At 36.6% G+C, this 20,975-nt stretch overlaps 1 protein-coding gene across 1 annotated transcript in view; it reads right to left on the reverse strand.

The window, feature by feature from the left end:
- Arhgef38 (Rho guanine nucleotide exchange factor 38) overlaps nucleotides 1-20,975 on the reverse strand; it is a 142,084-nt gene that overhangs the window by 54,164 nt on the left and 66,945 nt on the right. The window contains exon 4 of the mRNA XM_046459247.2: nucleotides 2,495-2,642. Within this exon, the coding sequence (XP_046315203.1) occupies nucleotides 2,495-2,642 (148 nt within the window). The remainder of the gene's footprint in view (nucleotides 1-2,494; nucleotides 2,643-20,975) is intronic.

A 20,975-nucleotide genomic window follows, 5' to 3' on the forward strand; every position in this document is an offset into this window, starting at 1 on the left:
TGGCCTATAAACCTGTTTGAAAACCTGTTTCTCAGAATTTAAGGCTTAGCTCAATTGAGGTCAGTATTATAGTAATGTCAATAATTCTACTGCTCTTAGCCTTCAGGCAGACCAGCACAATTCATCATTAACTTTATTTTCATGGAAAGGCAACTTTTTGGAAAATAGCTCTAACTTAAACTATTTTATTTTGATTTTATTTCCTTTAAGAAATAGTTCTGCCAATATTGCTTCCTTTGGATTTTTTGCTTTCTAAACCTTAACACCTTCCAGGGACTGAAATTATTCCTTCAAACCAGAATGGTTCTGAATACACAAAATTTGGGGCATGAAGATAGAAATCGACAATAACTCAAAGATTTCAGAAAAAGACCAAATAAGTCATTGGGTCTGGAAGCTATTTTCAATCATTGGCATAGGAGTTTTCAAAATTACCTCTGCCTTGAACTGCTTTTTAGGGGCATGACACTGAGCTGCTATATGACCTTGTGGATACCTGGGCAGGGATTATTGCTTTCTCTTAGAAGTCAAACATTTAATGAACAATAAATTATTGTTCATCCTCCTAAAAACAGCTCTACTTCCTGTGAGCAGTCAGAAGTAACATGGCTAACGTAGATTAACCATATCTCCAGATGAGAACCTCCATCTCCAGGATTGGATTTACCATGATGATACAAGGAGCTAGCTTTTCATTTGCTAAGAGATTTCTCTCTTCTAATTCTAGAAACAGAAGAAGGAAAATGGTTCAAGATAGACATTTATTGGATCAGATCTTTCCATTTGTTTAAGCTAAAGAAGGGCTCCATTCATATCCAGAACATCATTATTTTTCCTGAGGAAAAAGCACCTATAACTTTAGAAGACTTTGATCTTTATATGTAAATTTATTAAAATGAATGCAACTTCAAACTTTAATGCTTTTATGGATTGATATACTAACACTGAACTAAAGTGAAAATAGAATTAGTTACAACATTTTATTTAAGAATTGTCTGATCATATTGAGTTTCTTGTGGGTAGAACATAAAGTCTTATTTATTTTTGTTTTTTGACACCCAGACCTATCCTTGCCACAGCATAAGCACCAAATAAATTTTCACAATTTAGTGACTTGAATATATTCTTTTTCACCGTCTGGGGGTGGGGGGATATGAGGAAAGATAGATGGGCAGAGACTAAAGAATGGCAATTTATTACTGGCCAGTAGAGGGCAATAAAATTGAGATTGCATTTATTTATTTGTTTGTTTATTATTTAAATTCACTGGGCTCTAGTTAAACCCACTTTCAGATCTGTTCCTATCTTGGAAAGACTTCCTCTACAATAGTCTCATTTCACTGTAATGCTGCTATAAACTTTCTATAGTACATTAGGACCCCTCTTCCTCTTCCCACCCCACACAACAGAATACCAAGGGAGATGTGCTGGAGTCAGATTGGTATACAATGGTTTTTAATCAGCTCTCTCTGGTTGGTTAATCCCTAGCCAAATCATGGTCATCCAACAGTGGGTAATCCTTAAAAATGAAAAATCACAAGAGAATTCTGGGTAAGATTGTGGACCAAGAGAATAATTTCAGTCTTAAGCTTCATATGGTCGGAAACTATGAATAGACAGTTGCCAATTTCTTCTGAAAGGATCAACCCAAATATAGGCTCATATTTATGCATATAAAAATCAGAAGAAAATGTAAACGGTACTTATTAATTGATGGTGAAATAGCTAAGACTTTAAAAAAATACTTATTCATACTTGCTTATTTTTTAAATTATTTTTTAGGTGTGTATGGACTCAATGCTTTTATTTTTATTTTTTAATGTGGTGCTAGGATTGAACTCAATGCCTCACACTTGCAAGGCAAGTACTCAACCACTGAGCTACAACTCTAGCCCCACTTGCTTATATTTTTCAGATTGTTTCTTCTAGAAAAAAAAATAATATTATTAGGACCCCCAACAACATTTTAATGATGAGGAAGGAAGGCTTGACTAAGTGTCCTGAAACTAATTTTAGGACAGCATGACTTATCTTCACAATCTCCATGCTTTCACAAAAATGAATTGGGAGAAGGAGGAGGGCCATTCAGGGAGTCTAGGGCATTCCACTAACCTTAAGAACCCATGTGCTTCAGAGGTCATGGGGCTACATGTTGTCTCACATATTCCCTGAACTCTGAAGGAGCAGACACATTGCAATAGCTTTAAGAAAGGGCTTTTCTTCCATATTTTATTTTTTGATATTGCATTTTTCTATCTCTACAGAGCCCTGAATCTTTTCCCATGTTATTTTTAGTCAGTCTCTCAGAGGGAGAAAAAAAGTCAATCCAGGCTTCTAGCATGTCAGCTTTTCATAAAGGAAATACAAAGCAGAGTGCCCAGCAAGCCTCCTAAAACACAGAATTTATGTGAGATCTTTTATCTACATCCATTTAAAAATGTCCCCTACTAGGCAATGAAGAGAAGATGGGAATCACCATTTGAAAAGGGCTTACTTTAAGGACTGGATACAGTGGCTCAAATGTTGCTTCAGCTCTTCCTCCTTTTCATAGGACTCCAGCACACTATGCGCTTCATCATGGTGATAGCAGTAGATTTTATATATATCTTCCAGCGGCTCCTTAATCTGCAAGAATACCTCTCCTGATAAATGCAAAGCAAAAACAAAATGACATCAAGTCAGACCAAAATGGCACTTCATAGTCTATTATTCAAAAATGTTGACTAGTGTAAAAAAGTTGATGGGTCCCACTCCATCACTTAAAGATGAGTGGGGTCTTAGACATTGAGTGATATTTTTCTCTTCCTTCCTCTTTTCCTTCCCTCCTTCTTCCTTTTTTAACTTCCTTCCTCTTATAAAGAGAAGGATGAAGAATTTTACAGAGATAGACAGCAAAAGAAATCTGGTTTTCTAAAAGGTGACTACACACCAGGTAGGCATGTAGCATCATGGTTAATAGCATGGAGTTAAGAACAGATCAATTTAGAGTTATTCTGTATAAGTTTGAATCAGGTTGTGCTACAGATTTTGTGACTCTCTGAATATGTAAACTCTCTTAATGAGTTTCTTCATATATAAAATGGTAGCCATAATAGATTCAATTTTATAGTTGTTATAAATACTGAGGGATGCAGTGCATGTAAAGTTCAAAGTATAGTTCGTATGGGATAAATGCTTAAAATGGAGTAGTTTTGTACATTTACTAGAGGTATAAGAGGTGACATTTCAGCTAGTAGGTAAGTGATTTTTCAAAATGTATTACACTAACATTTCCTGAGTTTCTATGAAAGGCAAGCAAGAGAAATAAAACATTTCCTTATATGTGATAATAAAATTAGGTTATTATTCCTTTAAAAAAAAGACAAAAAAAATAAAAAACACTGAATACCAGTATTAATTTTACTGTCTCAGGCTGAGGTTGTGGCTTAGCCGTAGAGGTCTCGCCTAGCACGTGCGAGGCCCTGAGTTCAATCCTCAGCACCACATAAAGATAAATACATTGTGTCCAACTATAACTAAAAACTAAATATAAAAAATTTCACTGTCTCCATAAGTAAGTTCTGATATATGGCAGATCCAATCTCCCAGCCTTGCTGTTTTTCCAAATTGTCATGGCTATTCTCATGAGTTTTCTTTATCGTGCATTCTCCTTGTCATTGATTTCTATTCGACTAACCTCAAAATCACTGTTATTTTTCTAACTTTTTGAGTTGGGTACCATCCATTTAAGTTCAATATCTCTTGCCGTGTTTTAAAGAAAATATTCAAAAATATGTGTTTACCTCTAAGTACATTTCATTTGCATGCCTCACCTATTTCATCAGGGTTTCTGTTTGGTTTGGTTTGGTTTGGTTTTGGTTTTGGTATCAGGGATGCTGAACCACTGAGCCACATCCCCAGCCCTTTTTATTTTGAGACAGGGTCTCACTAAGTTACTTATGGTTTCATCAAGTTGATGAGGCTGGCTTTAAAAAAAAATCAATTGAATTATACTATGAGCCAAGGTTATAATGTATCTTCATGAAGCAACTTGGGCTAATTGTGTCCAGACATTTAATGAATTCTCTTTTATATTACCATAAAATTGGCTCTATAAATGGTACTTCAAGTAGATATTGGACAATAGTTTGATTTAATTACCCACTCCATCACTTAAAGATGAGTGGTATGCATCCACTACCCAACCAGCACTGTGTGAGATGATTTGGGAAATACAAAAGAAATATGCGACAGGATCTGCTCTCAAAAACATTGCATATTTGAGATTGATGATGATTTGGAGGCTGAGTTGATTGACAGTGATGTGGACCTATTTATCTGGGCCTATTACAGTAACAGAAAAAAGTCATTCTTCCTAGAGAAATAGAAGTTTCTTTAGTATCTAAAAAATGTTTTGCACACATTAACTGCTTCATTCCCTACATGCACAAAGAAAGAAGAGGTTATTTATTCATATTAATTAAGGATGAACAAATCTGAGTTAGTAACAAATGCATTATTTTCCAAACGTCCTGTTAGCCAGGATTATAGGTCATTGTTTTAATTTTTCCTTGGGTCTTAGCTTCTCATCTGTCAGAACTTTGCTGGACATTGTATGAGTGATGCAGTTGGAAACAGTGACATATTTAGATTCAGAATTCAGGGTGCCTGTGGTGACTTTGGGGATAACTTTTAAAAAATGTTTAAACCTCTGTTCCTTTATAATGTTTGTAGGATGGAAATAAAAGTATTTATAGCACTGTTGATATTAATTTGAGAAATAAATGGGATGATGCATGTGAAATATGGCTGCCACGGACTAGTTACTCAATAATTGTCACTTGTCTCTTAAGGCTGCTCACTATCTCTAGAATTAAAACACTAGTACCTTAAAGTATCACATTCCTTTCTAATTTGTATCTATCTAATAAAAGTTTTTTTTTTCCTTTTAATTATATGGGATTTTTTTGTGTGTGATTATAGTTCAACTCTTATTGTGTATGTGTGTATGTTGTATGTGTGTGTGTGTGTGTGTGTGTGTGTGAGAGAGAGAGAGAGAGAGAGAGAGAGAGAGAGAAGATCCTGAGTGTCTGTTTTCATTATGCTTTGTGTGGCTTATAAAGACAATTCAATGACTGCAAGCATCTTGGGAGCTCAAGGGGTGAGGGATTCTTGTTTTGTTTGTGGGATTTTACTGAGTTGATTCTTCTACCAGTGTAGGTCTTATAGATTTGCCTTTAAAAGACAGCAACACAAGCAATAAGAAATATAAAGCAGTTAACAAAAAGATAAAAATAAAATAGGACAGCAAATGAATGTAGGGTTGGGCACAAGATGAAGAGATGATAGTGGAGATATTGGCTGGGGAGGAAATTCAGGCCCCAAATAGGAATGAGTGACAGACTGGGATGGAGGCTCTGTGGCCAGTCAAGAGCAAAGGATCCCAGGACACACATTCTAAGACAAGATGAAGTTGCAAATACGTTATATTTACTACAGACAAGGTAACAGTGTGTGTGTGTGTGGAGAGAGAGAGAGAGAGAGAGAGAGAGAAACAGACTCAGAAACCCATGCTTTGATCAAATCAGAAAGCCAGAAAACAAAGAAAAAGTCACTCATTTTACAAACAATTACACCTTTAATTGCCAACTCCCTCATATGTTCTTTAACAGATGTGTTCCAGTTTAAAAGAATTTCTAACTCTCCCCTTAACAGCAGAATCCATTTCTTTACTCTTTTCCAAGTAAAATTCTGTTGGGGCTCTAATAATAATTATCAAAGTTGAAAGATATTTAAATGCTCTAATTGAAAGTCATTTATTCGCCCAAAGGCCGAGTACAACAGACAGGCAGAATATTTGATTCTCCTCCCAGCCCTACCAATGTATTCTGCTTCATAATAGTGCCGATGAAGCGAGGTGTCTTGCAGCAAAAAGTGATTCTGTTTCCACGGTAACATAAGTCTCAGCTGCCTTTCTTTAGTGGTGAAGGACAACTGCTCTGTCTAATGTGTGTGGGTTTGAAGGGATGATTAGGAGCAGAGAACAGACTGAACCAAGAACAGTGAAGGTAATTTCACTTCTGACTGCCTGTCACAAAGGCACCTGAATCCTATAAAATACAAGCAACTGCTGTGTTCTCCTTTTTAAGAATTTTGCGACTCAAGAATTTTTTGCATCAACTTTCCCAGAAAGCAACCCCATGCAAAGGCACCCTTTTAAAATTCCTTAGTTATGGCCTTTAAAAACAACCACCAAAAATATTGAACATATTCTATATCCCAATATAACTATTCTTGAATTGTAAGTTGCCCCCTTTCCTGAGGTAAATATATGCATGTTTTTTTTTTCTTAAACCACCTTTGTTTCCTTCAGACCCTCCTGTCCATCTCTAAGAAGTGCCATATCAGACAATGTGGCCTCTGCATTATTGTGAACCACTCCAAGATACATTTCCTCTGCATGTTTAAGGGATCTCCTTGTTTTAGGCTTTGTTTAGGAAAACATCATGAAAGAAAAGGAAGCAGTCACATTCTTTAGTTCATCTTTATTTGATGATTTGCTGGGTAATGATTTTGCACCAAGCACAATGGTGGTGCTCCAGACACAAAGAACCCACACTTCCTTCAAGAAAGTTATTCAGGCCAGTAAAGGAGAGAGAAGAGTACATTTACCTTTACCATGCTGTGTGAAAAGGACAATAATAGAGCCAGAAAACCCAGAGGGGCACCCATTCAACCCTTGGGAATCGTGGAGCTATTCTCCTAACAACCTGACCTTGGTAGGAGTTATGAATGAGTGCAAAAACAAGGAGTGGAAGGAGGGGGAAAGTGTGTTCAGAAACTTCGAGTGCTCTGGTATGGCTGGGTGGCTCCATGTCTGTGAAGAGTTTTGGAAGAGGCTGTAGAGGTGGCAGATCCTGAAGTAGCATGTGTAGCATTAAAGAGTTGCAACTTGAGCCTGAAGGTGACAGAGAAGCACTGATTTTAGGCAGCAGACTAATATGATTAGATAGCATCTTAGAAAGATTTCTATGGTGTAATATCACGAGAGAAATGAAATTTGGAAGAGGAGTCAGTGAGACTAGAGAAGAAAAACTAATCAAGAAACTTTCCATAATATTAAATAAACAGTGACAGTGAAAATAGGAAGTTACAGCAGTAGAGTGCTCTAGATTGGGGGTATAGCTCAGTGGAAGAGCATGTGCTCAATGTGTGTGAGGTCCTGGATTTGATCCCCAGCACTGCCAAAACTCACCACCAACCACCACCACCACCACTACCACCACAGCAACAAATATGAGCAAACAAACAAAAACAGCTCTAGAGTCATTGCCTTGGTTCAAATCCTGGTTTTACTATTTATTTAATGTACGTGTTGAGGCAGGAGAAAAATGGCTTAGGCTCCCTCACTGAAGCTTTCAGTATATAGTCAAGGTCCTGAATCAGTTGTTATGGTTAGTGTGTAGTCAAGGTCATTAACACTTTCATTTAACATACTCAAGGTCATAACATTTTCTTATGTAACCTGTTGGCAGTGTGCCTTCTTTGTTTGACCTGCATATAAAAAGGGCCTATGTAAATGGCTTAGGGACTGGTGAGGGGCTATTGCCACACCAGATAAAGGATGACCAATATTCCTACAGAGCCTTGCATCTTCTTTTAACTGTGGGATCCCAGAATCTTGGTTCCCGGGCCTGAGTCTCCTTCTCTGCCTGTCAGTATGATATTTGGGAAAGTTATTTTGCTTCTGTGTTCCTTAATTTCCTTATCCATAAGTGGGAGCAACAATAATAGTAGGGTTACTTAAAGATTAAAGGAGTTAAAATATATAATGTATTTAAATCAGTAGCTGGCACATGCAAATACTTAAAAGACATTAATTATAACAATTAGAGCAAAATTAGGGAGACTGGAAAAAAAGAGAGGGAGAAAATGGACATTGATAGATGAGAAGGATAACTCAAAACATGTCCCAGGCTTCTAGCTTCAAGGACTACATGGGTAGACAAAGGTGATATGACAAGAAGAGAGGAGCTTGGTGGAAAGATGATGAGTTTAATTTTAGAAGTACTAAGCTTGAGTTGCTTATTGTATATTCAAGTGGGAAAGTCCTATGTGGAATTGGATATATGGTCTATACGGATATATATGCTCTGTAAATCTCAGGTAATAGAAATCACAAATTGGATGTGGTACAGAAAAGTCCATAGAGGGAGAAAGGAAGAGGGTCTGAGGATCCAATGCTGGTGAATGTAATGAATGTGAAGTCTGGAAAAAGAAGAGTCTTCAGGGAAGCCTGAGAAAGCACAGCCACAGAGAAGAAGGGAAAACCAGCACTGGTGTCAGCAAAGCCACTCACAGTCATCTGTTCCACAATGATATGTCAATCAACAAGAATTGCATATCTTTTTTTTTTTTTACTGTAGCTTAGTCGAAGTTCATTTTTTAAATTATTTTTTTAAGAACTGAATATCTGTCAATGGTTTCTTAAGACTATATGGCCCTGTGATGTCTTTGATTCTGCAAGTTCACTCTACAATGTTTACACAATAACAAAATCACCTCCAGGTGATTTCTCAGAATGTATACCCATTGTTAAGTAACACAAGACTGTACAACATAGTGAGAAATACAGCAGAGATTAAGTTTGTGGATGATGGATCATGTTAGTCTCCCCTAGCAGTACTGTTTCTTCTAAAACAATAGGATTTTTGCTTGGCCCAAAATAAAAACTAGCTTCCCCAGCCTACCTTGCAGTTGATGTGACCATGTAATAATTAAGGCCCACCAATGGGACATAAATGAAAGTGTCCTGTGACAATATCCAGGAACTTGTTTTAGGGGTCAGCAAGTTCACCCTTGACCCCTTCTTCATTCTTGCCTGCATCTGCTGCTGGAACTTGGAGACTACCTTGTCCTTGAAGATGAGGGCCACTCCCTTGGTGAGTGGAGCTGTGAGTAGGAAGGAGCTTAGCTCCCAGAGGACCTTGCGGAGCAGAGCTGCCATACAACTCCAGATCACCCATCTTCAGGGGTTCAAAATAGAGAGATAAACATGTTGTATTATGCTAGTAATGATTTGCTTCAGTTTTATGTTTGTCCCAGCTGAATTTAATTCTATCCAACATGCTGTTTTTTTTTTTCTTCTTCAGTAAGAAAATATTTTGGGGACAAATTTTGGCTAGTCAAAAGCCCCATCTTTACTAGTCATAAAATTTCATTTAAGAATTCTGTAAAAATATGACATAAACTGCTACTTATAAAGAGTTTCAAACAGAAAGCTATTTGTATTAACAATGAAATAGAAAAGAAAATTCTAAAAACCAACCAAAATGATGTTAAAAATAATTTTAGTTAAAAATCATAGCTCCAAGATATATTCCAAAAGAAAGTTATCTGTGATTCTAAGTAAAACTTGTTTGTCGATAGAGAGCATTAAGAACACAGAGAGAGAGATGGGATGGCTCTCAGGACAGAGGGTAGGTGAAGCTCACTTGGAGATCTCCGTGACAGGCCTTTGGCTGTCATTTCCCTGGGTGACACACACAACGGAATGAAAGAGCTGGGGCATGTCATCACCAAATCAAATAGCTTTAGTGGCAGCTGGTGCCCACGGTTCCAAGGAGCTCCCCACGGTCTCCTTATCCTTCCTGGAAGGGATCCCAGATGCTGGGACTAAGTGAAGCAGTAGATAAGCCCATCCAATGCCAGGACATTGATATGCTTTCTCATTGTCTTTCCTAGCCAGATTCTGTTCTCCAGGAAAAGATAAAGTGAGGAGAGGAAGTGAGAGGAAATTGGAAAAGTAAATGCTGCTTAAGGAAGCCACAGTCCTGCGCCTTTCGTTTCATTTAGCCTCTGGATAAAGATGATTGCTGAGGATACCCAAGAGACCCTGGTTGGGGTTATAGAATTCTAACCAAATGCAGGTGGCAGCTGGGATGGGCAGCCATGGGCTTAAAACAAGTATATCCCTTGAGTAACAATTATATTAAGATATTTGAAGGGAAAAAAAACATTATTTTCATAGTAAACTGGAAATGTTCTGTTAATTCTTAAGATAAAACAAGACTTCAGCATTCTCGTACCTGTGGCTATGGCTTCAGGTCACACATTTCCTGAGACTCATAATATTTCTTTTCCAATATCAAGAATAGCTTGCTGAAAGTTTTTCAGATTTGACAATTCTGAGGTCCCTGTATTCTCAGAGCAGTGGTTTTAAGAGGAAAAGAGGGGAGGAAGTGGGACCAATGAGAGGAGCTAGACCATAAAGAAATGAACAGGAGCAAAGGAACTAGGGTGGGGGATCAGGTACGGTCCACGACCACTGCTGTGTCCAGGCCATAGGTGAAGGGCCCTTTTTGCAGCTAAGGTGGCATTCTCCCAGGCCATGTGGACATAGCAGGTGGTCTAGCAGCTGAGTCAAACTGGGGAACATTAGAGAGCAATGGAGATAAACAGTTAATGGGGTGGAAAGAGCTCTGGCCTGTATTTGGAAAAATCTGTAGTCTCCATTTTTTTTATTTTGGTACTAGGGATTGAACCCAGGGGTATTTTACCACTGAGCTACATCCCTAGTTCTTTTTTATTTTTTTTACTTTGAGACAGGTTCTTGCTAAGTTGCTGAGGGTCTCACTAAGCTACTAAGGCTGGCCTTGAACTTGCAATCCTCTTGCCTCAGCTTCCAGAGCTTCTGCAATTATAGGTATGTGCCACTGCACCCAGATCCTTGGGTTCCTTTCCAACTATTTTCAGAGTTAGTGATATAATTTGTGGCAATTCAAGCTCTTATTTTGGTTTCAACTATGGAATAGATGCACTTTAAGTATTAGTCCAGTACTAACTTTTAAGAATGTTCAGGAAACAATTAAGAATGTGAAGAGAGAACCAACAGAATGGGAGAAAATTTTTGCTAGCTACTCTTTTGACAGAGAATATATATATCTAGAATATATAAAGAACTCAAAAAATGTTATACTGAAAAAATGAAATAACCCAATTAATAAATGGGCAAATGAACTAAACAGATACTTCTCAAAAAAATACAAATGCCCAGCAAATATATGAAAAAAAATTCAACATCATTAGCAATTAGGAAAATGCAAATCAAAACTATACTGAGATTTTTATCTCACACAAGTCAGCATGGCAGTCATCAAGAATACAAATAATAATAAATATTGGAGAGAATGTGGAGAAAAAAAACATTTTTTATACTGCTGGTGGGATTGTAAATTAGTACAACCACTATGGAATCAGTATGGAGGTTCCTCAAAAGACTAGGCATGGAATCACCATATGACCTAGCTATACTGTCCCTCAATGTTTATCCTAAAAAATTAAAGTCATTGATGCATACCCATGTTATAATAGCACAATCACAATAGACAAACTATGAAACCAGGCTAGGTATCCATCAATACATAAATGCATAAAGAAAATGTGGTATATATACAATGAAGTTGTATTCAGCCATAAAGAAAAATAAAATTATATCATTTGCAGGGAAATGGATGGAACTTGAGACCATCATGGTAAACAAAATAAGTCAAAGTCCAAAGGTCAAGGGTCGCATGTTTTCTCTCTTTTGTGGAAACAAGAGATGGAAAAAGAAAGGTGTGTGTGTGTGTGGGGGGGGTGGATCTCATGAAATCAAAGGGAAATCAATAGAAGAAAGGGATCCTGGAAATGGGAGGTGGCGATGGAGAGGGAAAGTATTGGGGAGGGAAATTGGCCAAAATATATTGTTATATTGTGTGCATGTATGACAATATAACAACAAATCCCATCAGTGTGTACTACTATAATGCTCCAACAAAAAATGTGGAGAAAAAAATAATATAGCTGATTATTTTGATGATAGCTCATGCTTTCTTCCTGAACTTTGTTGACTTCCCAGATAATTTAATTCTAGGTGGGAAGTTTTATAACTAATTCATTTAGATAACATTGGCTCTCTGAGCAAGTTAGTTTTTGCTGTCTGGATTAGGAAAAGATAAAATAACTTTTCCATATTTGAGGTTATTAACACCGAAGAAGTCCCCATTCTTAGAACAATCCATGATTATCTATTTATCTCACCTTAGTAAATACTTCTTTTGAGTCTTCTTATATCTACTACAGCTAATGGCTATGTAATGGGTAGCAGCCTCTGAAAATGATACTGGCAAAGATCACAGACAGATTCAGTAATAGCAGCACCTACAATGATCTGCTGAGTGCCCTCTGTGTGCCGGCCAGTGTAGTCCACACTTATTCTTATCTCTGCATTTCATTTATCCAGTAAGTATTAATGGAGGACAATGTTTTGGATGCTGGTGACATAGCAGTCAACCACAAATAAGAATTCTTCCCCCTGTGGAGCATACTTTCTGGATGGGGTGTGCCTTGCATCTTATGTCCTTGTGCATGGAGGTCTTGATGACTTCATTCAAAATATGGAACAAATGAATGCGAATCCATTGCTAATTGCTTCTCCATTCTTCCAAACTCTTCTTTCAAACTCACAGAATGTGCACCCAGTTATAAATACTGACCTAGCTTTTCTCAAATCTCTTATAGCTAAAGGTGGCCAAGTACGTTCACAAGGTGGCATTTGAAATGAAATAATATGTGTGAATGAAATTAATTATAGGTAGAAGTCATTGAGAAGGGGCGATATTTCCCCCAAATTAAAAAATGCTTAATCGAAGGTGGTTTTTCTCATTGCCTGCAGGAAGTGGTGCTGGGAAGTGGTGTAGGATGTTGATGCCATGAATTCAAAGCCATATACTGAGGATTTTGAAGGAAAAAGATGTAAGGAGCCCCACAGCAACTATGCCAGTCCTGGACTGTGGTGTTATGGATTTCTTGCTATGTGAGAAAACTAAGTACCTTTTTGGTTGAGTCCTTTGGGTCAGTTTTCTATTCCAACCAGGTAAATGTACTCCTCTTTGATCCAAGAGACTTGTTAGAAGCCCAGAGCTAGTGGTGACACAGTCATAATTAAAGCACAAATCTGTCTTCTTCCAAAGGCCAGGTTCCTTCTGAGCTATTGTGCACATCAAGGTTTGCTCCCTACACACGTATATCTCTTTTTAGCTTCTTAGAGACTTAAAAGTATTTGGAGACTAATAGGATGCTCAGAGTCCTAGCATTTTGGGATTTATATCCATGTACATTATATACAATATGTGACTTCTCACAGGTCCATTAAAATCTATTGCAATTCTTTAGTACTCCTCCCTGCAAGCTAAGCCACTGACTTCCACAAATGATTCAATCAGCATAACATCCCAGAACTAACATTCCTCTCAGAGAAGAGAGTTGTAGGATTTTTTTTTTTAACTGAGCAACTTTTGTTTTATTTTTATTACAAGTGATAAGTCCCAGCCACCCTGGGACTCATGTTGATCTCATTCAGGAGACTGGAGGCACAACCCCCATATTGTAGCCTAGCAACTACTTCCACTGATATTTCTTTTTCTGTGTGAATTTGTGTAATCTTGACTTTGAAACCCCCAACTTCTTTTTCCCTTGTCATTTCTCCAAAGTTGGCAGCTTTCCCGATATTGCTAACATTTGAGAAAAAAAAGCCCTGACCTTTTTAGACCTGCATCTATGACACTCTCCAAAAGGGCCTCACATCCAGTCCTGGGACTTCCCAACCTGTCCCAGGTGACCAGAATCAGCTAGGGCAAATCGATCTGTTTGCCTGAGTCAGTCAAACATTCACACACACACACACACACACACACATTCATTCACTCACATGTACACTACTGGAATACTCATTCCAGTGAGCTACGTTGTTCATTTCCCACATGGCATTATAACATGAATTTTCAATGACATACTCTTCTCACAAAGTCACTGCAAAAAACACAGATTCCCACTTTTTACAAGAGACATGGCTTTAGGAGAACAAAGTATTGCTGTAGAACAGCAGCACATCACATACCACATCTTCAAAGAATGGAAAACTCTAAATCGTCCTTTTCTCCAATGACAAACTCACCCTCAGGAAAAAGCATATGAGAAATTACAATTCCCTAATCAAAAGCTTCTTGCAGACTGCTTCTCAGCATAATGCACATGAGGTAAGCAAGGAAAGTAGGATCAGACGTATTAATGACAATGTTTTTAAAAAATATTTTGATATGTTACAACACGTAAGCACATGCAAGAGGACAGCAATTGCTGTTTTGTTTCTCTATTGCTATGTAACAAGCTATTCCAAAGCTTAGTGGCTTGAAACAACCAATCTGATTTTCTTTCACAATTTCATGGGTTGACTGGGTTCAGCTGTGAGGTTCTTATGCTTCACTTCATGTCCGCCAGGGGTTGTAGTCCTTCAAGGGATTAACTGGACTATGACGTCCAAATTGGCACCTCCACAAGTTTGTGTCTTGGCAGAGGCAGTGGTAGTTTGGCTTTAGCTGGGATGCTGGGATAGCAAGGCCACTCTCTCACAATACCTAATCTCAGTCTTCTTTCTTGCCTTGTGGCCTCTTCATATTATATTTCCAGCAAGATAGCTAGCCTTGTTAAATGGCAGGTTCCCCAAATTACAAGCACAGACATTGTCCTGCTTTCCTGAGGTGTAGGACCAGTTGCTAGCACAGTGGCATTTCCATTAAATTGGATTAGTTAGTGTGTCAGGGTCAATGTGGAATTAGACTATACTACATCATGAATGCTACCACACATGATTCATTGAGGGCCATCTTTGGAGTTTACATATTGCAGTTACTGTTCACTCTCCAAAATGTGGAAAGGACATTTGATAAGCTAAATCTCCTTTCCTAAAGAAAATGTGCAATCATATTAGATGTACGAATTAACAAGATGCATAGATATTGGGAGTATCTAGAAACCCCACACACCCAGAAAATCTAATTTGTTTGAAAAACACAATCAGGCCTTCTGGAAAAATTTGTATTTTATTCATTGGTACCTATATTTAAAAATCAAGCTTGGTGAATAGATGCATAAATTTAGTATTCTCAGGATAATAACATTTTAGTAACATAACTTATTATTTATTAAAAATAGACACTGGGCTATTATTCCTTATACTTGATTTTATTTAATCTTCATAAAATTATATGGGGTAGGTATTATTTCCTTCAATTCCCACATGGGAAACTAAAATTTAGTGAGGTTTTATAACTTGCCTTAGATCTCACATCTAGCAATAGGATGAGCCAGGCCCCAATTCAACCTGATATTAAAGTCCACATTTCTTAAATTCAGTCGTATCATTTCATTTTGTCCTTCCTCTCTATTTTCATTAATTGCTACAGAATAATGTTCAACTTAAAACAGAAACAAGAGCTCTCATCTCTAAAGATTTAAAACCCATTTTCTATCTAGACACTCTGTTTAAGCCAACATTTAAAAATCCATTTTCTGTTTTGGCATCATAGTCCAGACAATTCCCTTGGAGCTCTCAGATCTGCAAGCATATATTTCTGTATTTAAACTTGAACGTCATCCAAACCCCAAGGTTATTATTGAGTAAAGTTTTCTTCCTGGTTTATTTAGGTATTAGGAAAATTTCCCCCTTTGGCACTAGAGCTGCAAATCACAAGCTCTTATTTGTGTCATCTAAGGATTAGGAAATGGAACACCTGTGCTTATGTTTTGCGATACTATGATTTTTGGAAACATCTCACCAAAAATTAGTTTATCTTATGAGATGTAAGTACTTTGGTAAAAAAGTTCATGATGGAAATTTCCAGTGAGCTCTAAACTGGACTACCATGCATAGATCATGGATTCCACCTGGCATTGTGCCTCAGGTGTGTTCTACTAATGCTGTCCTTCAGGGAATTTTCCATACTCTATTGCCTTTAACCTATTCTTGTTTAGAAATCCAACTCAAAGGCCACATTCCCAATCAAGTTTTTCCTCATCAGTTGAATTGAAATAAATTACTCTTCCCCTTTTAAACCTGTAATCTGTAATTGGTTATTACTGCAGTAAAAAAGTCACCATAAAACTTAAAGATTAGCTCTTTGTTGCTCACAATTCCATGGGTTTACAGTTGGACAAGGTTCAGCTGGGATGGCTTGTTTCTGTGTGGTGTTGATGGGTTTACCCTTATGTTTGTAGTCAGTCGGTGGGCCAACTGAGGAATGCTGTTTGACTGAGGAAGATGGTACTGCCAGTTCCAAGACCTTGGTTGTGCTAGTTGGAATGGCAAGGTAGTTTGAACCTTGAGCATAAGTCATATATTGTCATAAAACATTATTTTGCTTCATTTTACAGGTCAAAGCAAGTCACAGGGCCATTTCAGAAAGAAAGAGTGATAATATTAAAATAAAACTTCAACTGATACTTACTGAAATGGCCTTACTGGGTTTTTTTCCCATAAATTTTTGCTGTAATTGTTTTTTTTTTAAACTGGAAATTGAACGAAGGGGTGCTTTACCACTGAGCTACATCCAAAGTACTTTTTACTTTTTACTTTTAGTAAGGGTCTTGCTAAGTTACTTGGATCCTCTGTAAGTTGCTGAGTCTGGTCTCAAACTTGTGATCCTCCTCCCTCAGCCTCCATGCACCAACCATGACCAACTATTTGCTGTATTTTTAAGATTGTAATTTGTGATAAGTAAATTTGAAATTATGAATATATTCAACTGATTTTTCCCGTAAATCATAATATTTTAACATTGTGAATTAATTTTAGATGTATAGAAAAGTTGCAAAAATAGTACAGTTTTCAAATATCCCTCACCCATCTTTCACAATGTTAACATCTTTTTTTTTTTTGACATTCATTTTTTTATTTTTAGTGTTAAATTTGAATGCATGTCAAAGTATATCATATATAGGTTTACCAATCCATCCCCATACTACAAAATATATCTTCAGTGGACCCCAAATTTACTCTCCCCTCTTTCAGATCCTGTATGTTTACATATATGTTTTCACAAAAAATTTCAAAACTACATTCTTATGAATATTCGTATTTCTTCATATTAATTTTAATTCTCTAACTGTAGGTCAGTACAAAATTCATATTGTCCTTTCCATATCTCTGTATGATAGGACTTAAATCCATATATACGAATATGAAATTTAAAGTGTATTTTGACTTCTAATGTCAATTTTCAACATCTTATATAACTATAATGCATTGTCAGAAAAGGGAATTTAACTTTGGTGCACTGCTATTACCTAAACTAAATATCTTGTTTGAATTTCAGCAGGAATGTTTTTTGATTATTTTAGGACTTATTCAGATTCTCACTTGCATTTATTTGTTACTTTTCCTTTAATTCTTGCATTCTATAACAGTTCCTCAGGCTTGCCTTGACTGTTTTTTTTATGACTTTGATACTTAAGTATCTGATTAGTTTCTTCATCAAGTGTCATTTGAATTCCTTAGTGATGTCTGATATTTTCTCATGATTGAATATTACTGGATACTTTTTGGGCCAAAATGCCATAGTCATGATGTCGTATCTGTCTCAGTGCACAAAGTCCATGATGTTCATCCATGTTATTTCCTGGTGTTGACCTGGATCACTTGGGTAAGCTGGTCTCTGCTGAATTTCTCACTGTAAAATTACCATCTTTCCCTTCAAGGTTAAAAATTACTGAGGCCCAACTTTGAGACTTGAAAAGTATGTTTCTCCTCTTTCAATCACTCAAGAGAGCTTTGATTAGTGGCCTTTGTCTACAAAAAATTATAACCATGGTGATTTTCTATTTTTATCTTTCTGTCTATATTTATTAATTGAAAGCTACTCTAGGAGTCATTCGTTTTCTCTGCTTACTTATACCAATATGCTTATTGATATTTATTATATTCTATGGATTATAATCCACTTCTAGGATTATTTATTTTAGTTTTCAAATGTGCAAACCATAATATTTTAAATTAAAAATATTCTCTATAGTCACAGAGATATCTAATAAGCTCAGATAAATTTCTGATAAGTGAAAATATTAAAATTCTAAGGATATATCTCTCTATATAAACATGAGCTCTTATTTAATTTTTACCTCATTCATTGTTTTTGTAGGGATAAATTTCAGTCTTTCTGTTTACAATTTTGTTTTCAATCATCACAACTTATAAGAAATCTTAAGTTAATAATTCTGTTTATATATTCCATAATGAAAGACCTCCAACTGATTTTGAACAAAATACAATACAATCTCAAAGATTTTTTTTACAAAAATAGCCCAGTATCATCATAGGACACTTTGGTTGATTTGTAAAGTGGTGCTTCAAAGAATCAAGCAATCCTAAAACCTGATTAATAACTGGTAACAAAGAAACTATGTTCTGCTGTGCATCAGATTATATTTTAATTCAATATCAACTTTATCCTCCAAACATTTTCATTCACCCTAATTCTGTGGATATAAAAGTATATGTAAATTTTGACTAGATTCCATTTTAATTAGTAAAATATCACAGCTTCATTATGTATGTATCACAATCAGTGATAAGGACACTTCTGCTCCATAGATTTCTGTTTTAGTAAACATTATTTTACTATGATGCTATGCTCCACCATTACTTGTATTCATATTATCATTTGCATTCACAATGTTTAATTTTTAAGTTAAAGTGACAGCAACATTTACAATAAGGTCAGACAATTAATTTTGACAAAATAAACTTCCAAATACTCTTTGGTTTTGTAAATTGCATTAATTAATTTTCTATTGGCCTCATCTGCTCAAACTGATGTAAACATCATTTAAATGTTTGCAAACTCTCCTGCGAATGTTCAACTCCTTAGTAGTCTTTGCTTTACATTTCTTGTAGGCTCAAGGAAACTTGGAAATAAAATTGAATGAAATTAGTTGAGGACAACTGTCATTTGACTAAAATAAAAAGTCATGCTGCATGAAGTGACATGTAAACACATCTTAAGCAGCTGCTTGTGTTAAATCACTTACTTTGAGCAGTCTGAAAATAATGCTAATTTTTGACATAGCTGTTGCTGCTTCATTAGCAGATCTCTGTCTTTTGGATGTCTTATGGTCAGTGACAATATTAAGGACCCTATGGTAGATGTGTTATTTTGTATGTTTATCATCAACTTCTGAGGAAACATAAAATCAATAATTAATTTATATTAAATATGAATACATTAAACCTTTGTTTTGGAAGGGGTTTTTTGCACAATAAGATAAGCATAACCAAATAATAAAAAAGAGTTGTAGTTATGTATCATAACAATAAATAAATTGCTACAACAAGAACATTCAGATGCTCTGTAGCAAGCCTGCTCTCCTTCACATGCACGTATTTCATTAACATCTAATCTGTGATTCCCCACAGATCTCACTAACCCCATTGACCCAGCATGCTAGTGGCCTCATGTTTCTCACGGGTCATGATGTGGGCCATGACACAACCGGCTGCTGCACCCAGTGATGGCAGGTTTTACAGCATCAAGTACATTTCCCATCACCACCAGAACAGGGGTGAGTTAACTGCTTCTAATTGCTCCTGTCCAGGTGTTATCATTTTGTCAGCCTTTGCCCAGCTGTAGCACTTCAAAGGAAGATATGAGATTCCTTGAAACTAGAAGAGCTGGGAAAGGAGAAATGGGCCGTTTCAGAGTTTACGAGGTGAAAACTCCATTAGCTGTCATACGTTATTATAAATTATATCAGAAATTGAAGTATGATGTAGAGGCTTATCAAACTTATTATGATAACTATTAGTAATCATACTTCTCAAAAAAGGAAAAATCCAGAATAAATGCTAAACTGAGCTGAATGCTTAAAACAATAGGAAACCAGCATGTTCTAGAATTGTCTTTGACTCCAACACAAGCACCCAACTGCTAAACATTATTTAATCTTTCTTCCACATTGTTTTAAAGCAACCCCTATTTTCTATTTCCACTGTACCCACCTTAGCCTCCATGCTGTTGACACAGGCCTGTCTAATTTGTAAGAATCTATTTTTCTGGTCTAGGCTTCAATTTTACCTTCTAATCATACTCTTCATACCTACCAATTTTTTTTCCAGAAACTTGCACATGCCTGTAATCCCAGCAACTCAGGAGGCTGAGGCAGGAGGATTTCAAGTTCAAAGCTAAACTCAGCTACTTAGCAAGACCCTGTCTATAAAATATATATGATATATATATATATATATATATATATATATATATATATATATATATATGTGTGTGTGTGTGTGTGTGTGTGTGTGTCTATATATCTCAGGATGTAGCTCAGTGATAAAGCATCCCTGGTTCAATCTCTGGTACAAAATAAAAGGAATCCTTCCTTGATTTTCCATTACAAATGTTCTCTTTATAGTTAGTTACTTTTAAAGTTTTCTTTAAATTACCTTTTTTTTTTTTGGTACTGGAGATTGAATTCAGGGGCACTCAACCATTGAGCCACACCCCCAGTCCTATTTTGTATTTTATTTAGAGACAGGGTCTGAGTTGCTTAGTGCCTCACTTTTGCTGAGGCTGGCTTTGAACTTGCCATCCTCTTGCCTCAGCCTCCTGAGCCACTGAAATTACAAGCATGTGTCAGTGAATCAAGCTAAACTACTTTTAAGGCAAATGGATAATCAGATAACTTGCTAAAAATAAATGGGTACACAGACCCTGAGAATAAACACACAGGAATAAAAAGAACAATAAAGGAAATGCATCAAGAAAGAAAGACTAATGGGACTGACCTTTGATGGGGTCTTCTGAGGTGAACATAAAGCTTGGAGTGTGGCCATATATTTCTCCATATATCTTGGAAAGGTTTCTTTAGTAACACCTGCACACTAAAGTAACTTTTGACTTGCCACTGACCCCATACCACGTTAATATAGGATCAACATACAGAAGAAGTCTCCCTGAATAGGATGGCCATGATGACAGTTTCAGAAAAGACAAACTAGGGTCAAAAGCTCCACCACTGTGTGTGAAGCAGGAGCTGAACACCTGATTGGAAAGAATGCAGGAGGCAGTCCTCAGTTCTCAAGGCAAGCATAAAACAGCAATAAACCTGGAGACAGCACTGTTTCC

Source organism: Marmota monax, unplaced genomic scaffold (assembly GCF_021218885.2).
Source record: "Marmota monax isolate L192 unplaced genomic scaffold, Marmota_monax_Labrador192_F-V1.1 WCK01_AAM20220418_F8-fsc00002, whole genome shotgun sequence".
Classification (NCBI taxonomy): domain Eukaryota; kingdom Metazoa; phylum Chordata; class Mammalia; order Rodentia; family Sciuridae; genus Marmota; species Marmota monax.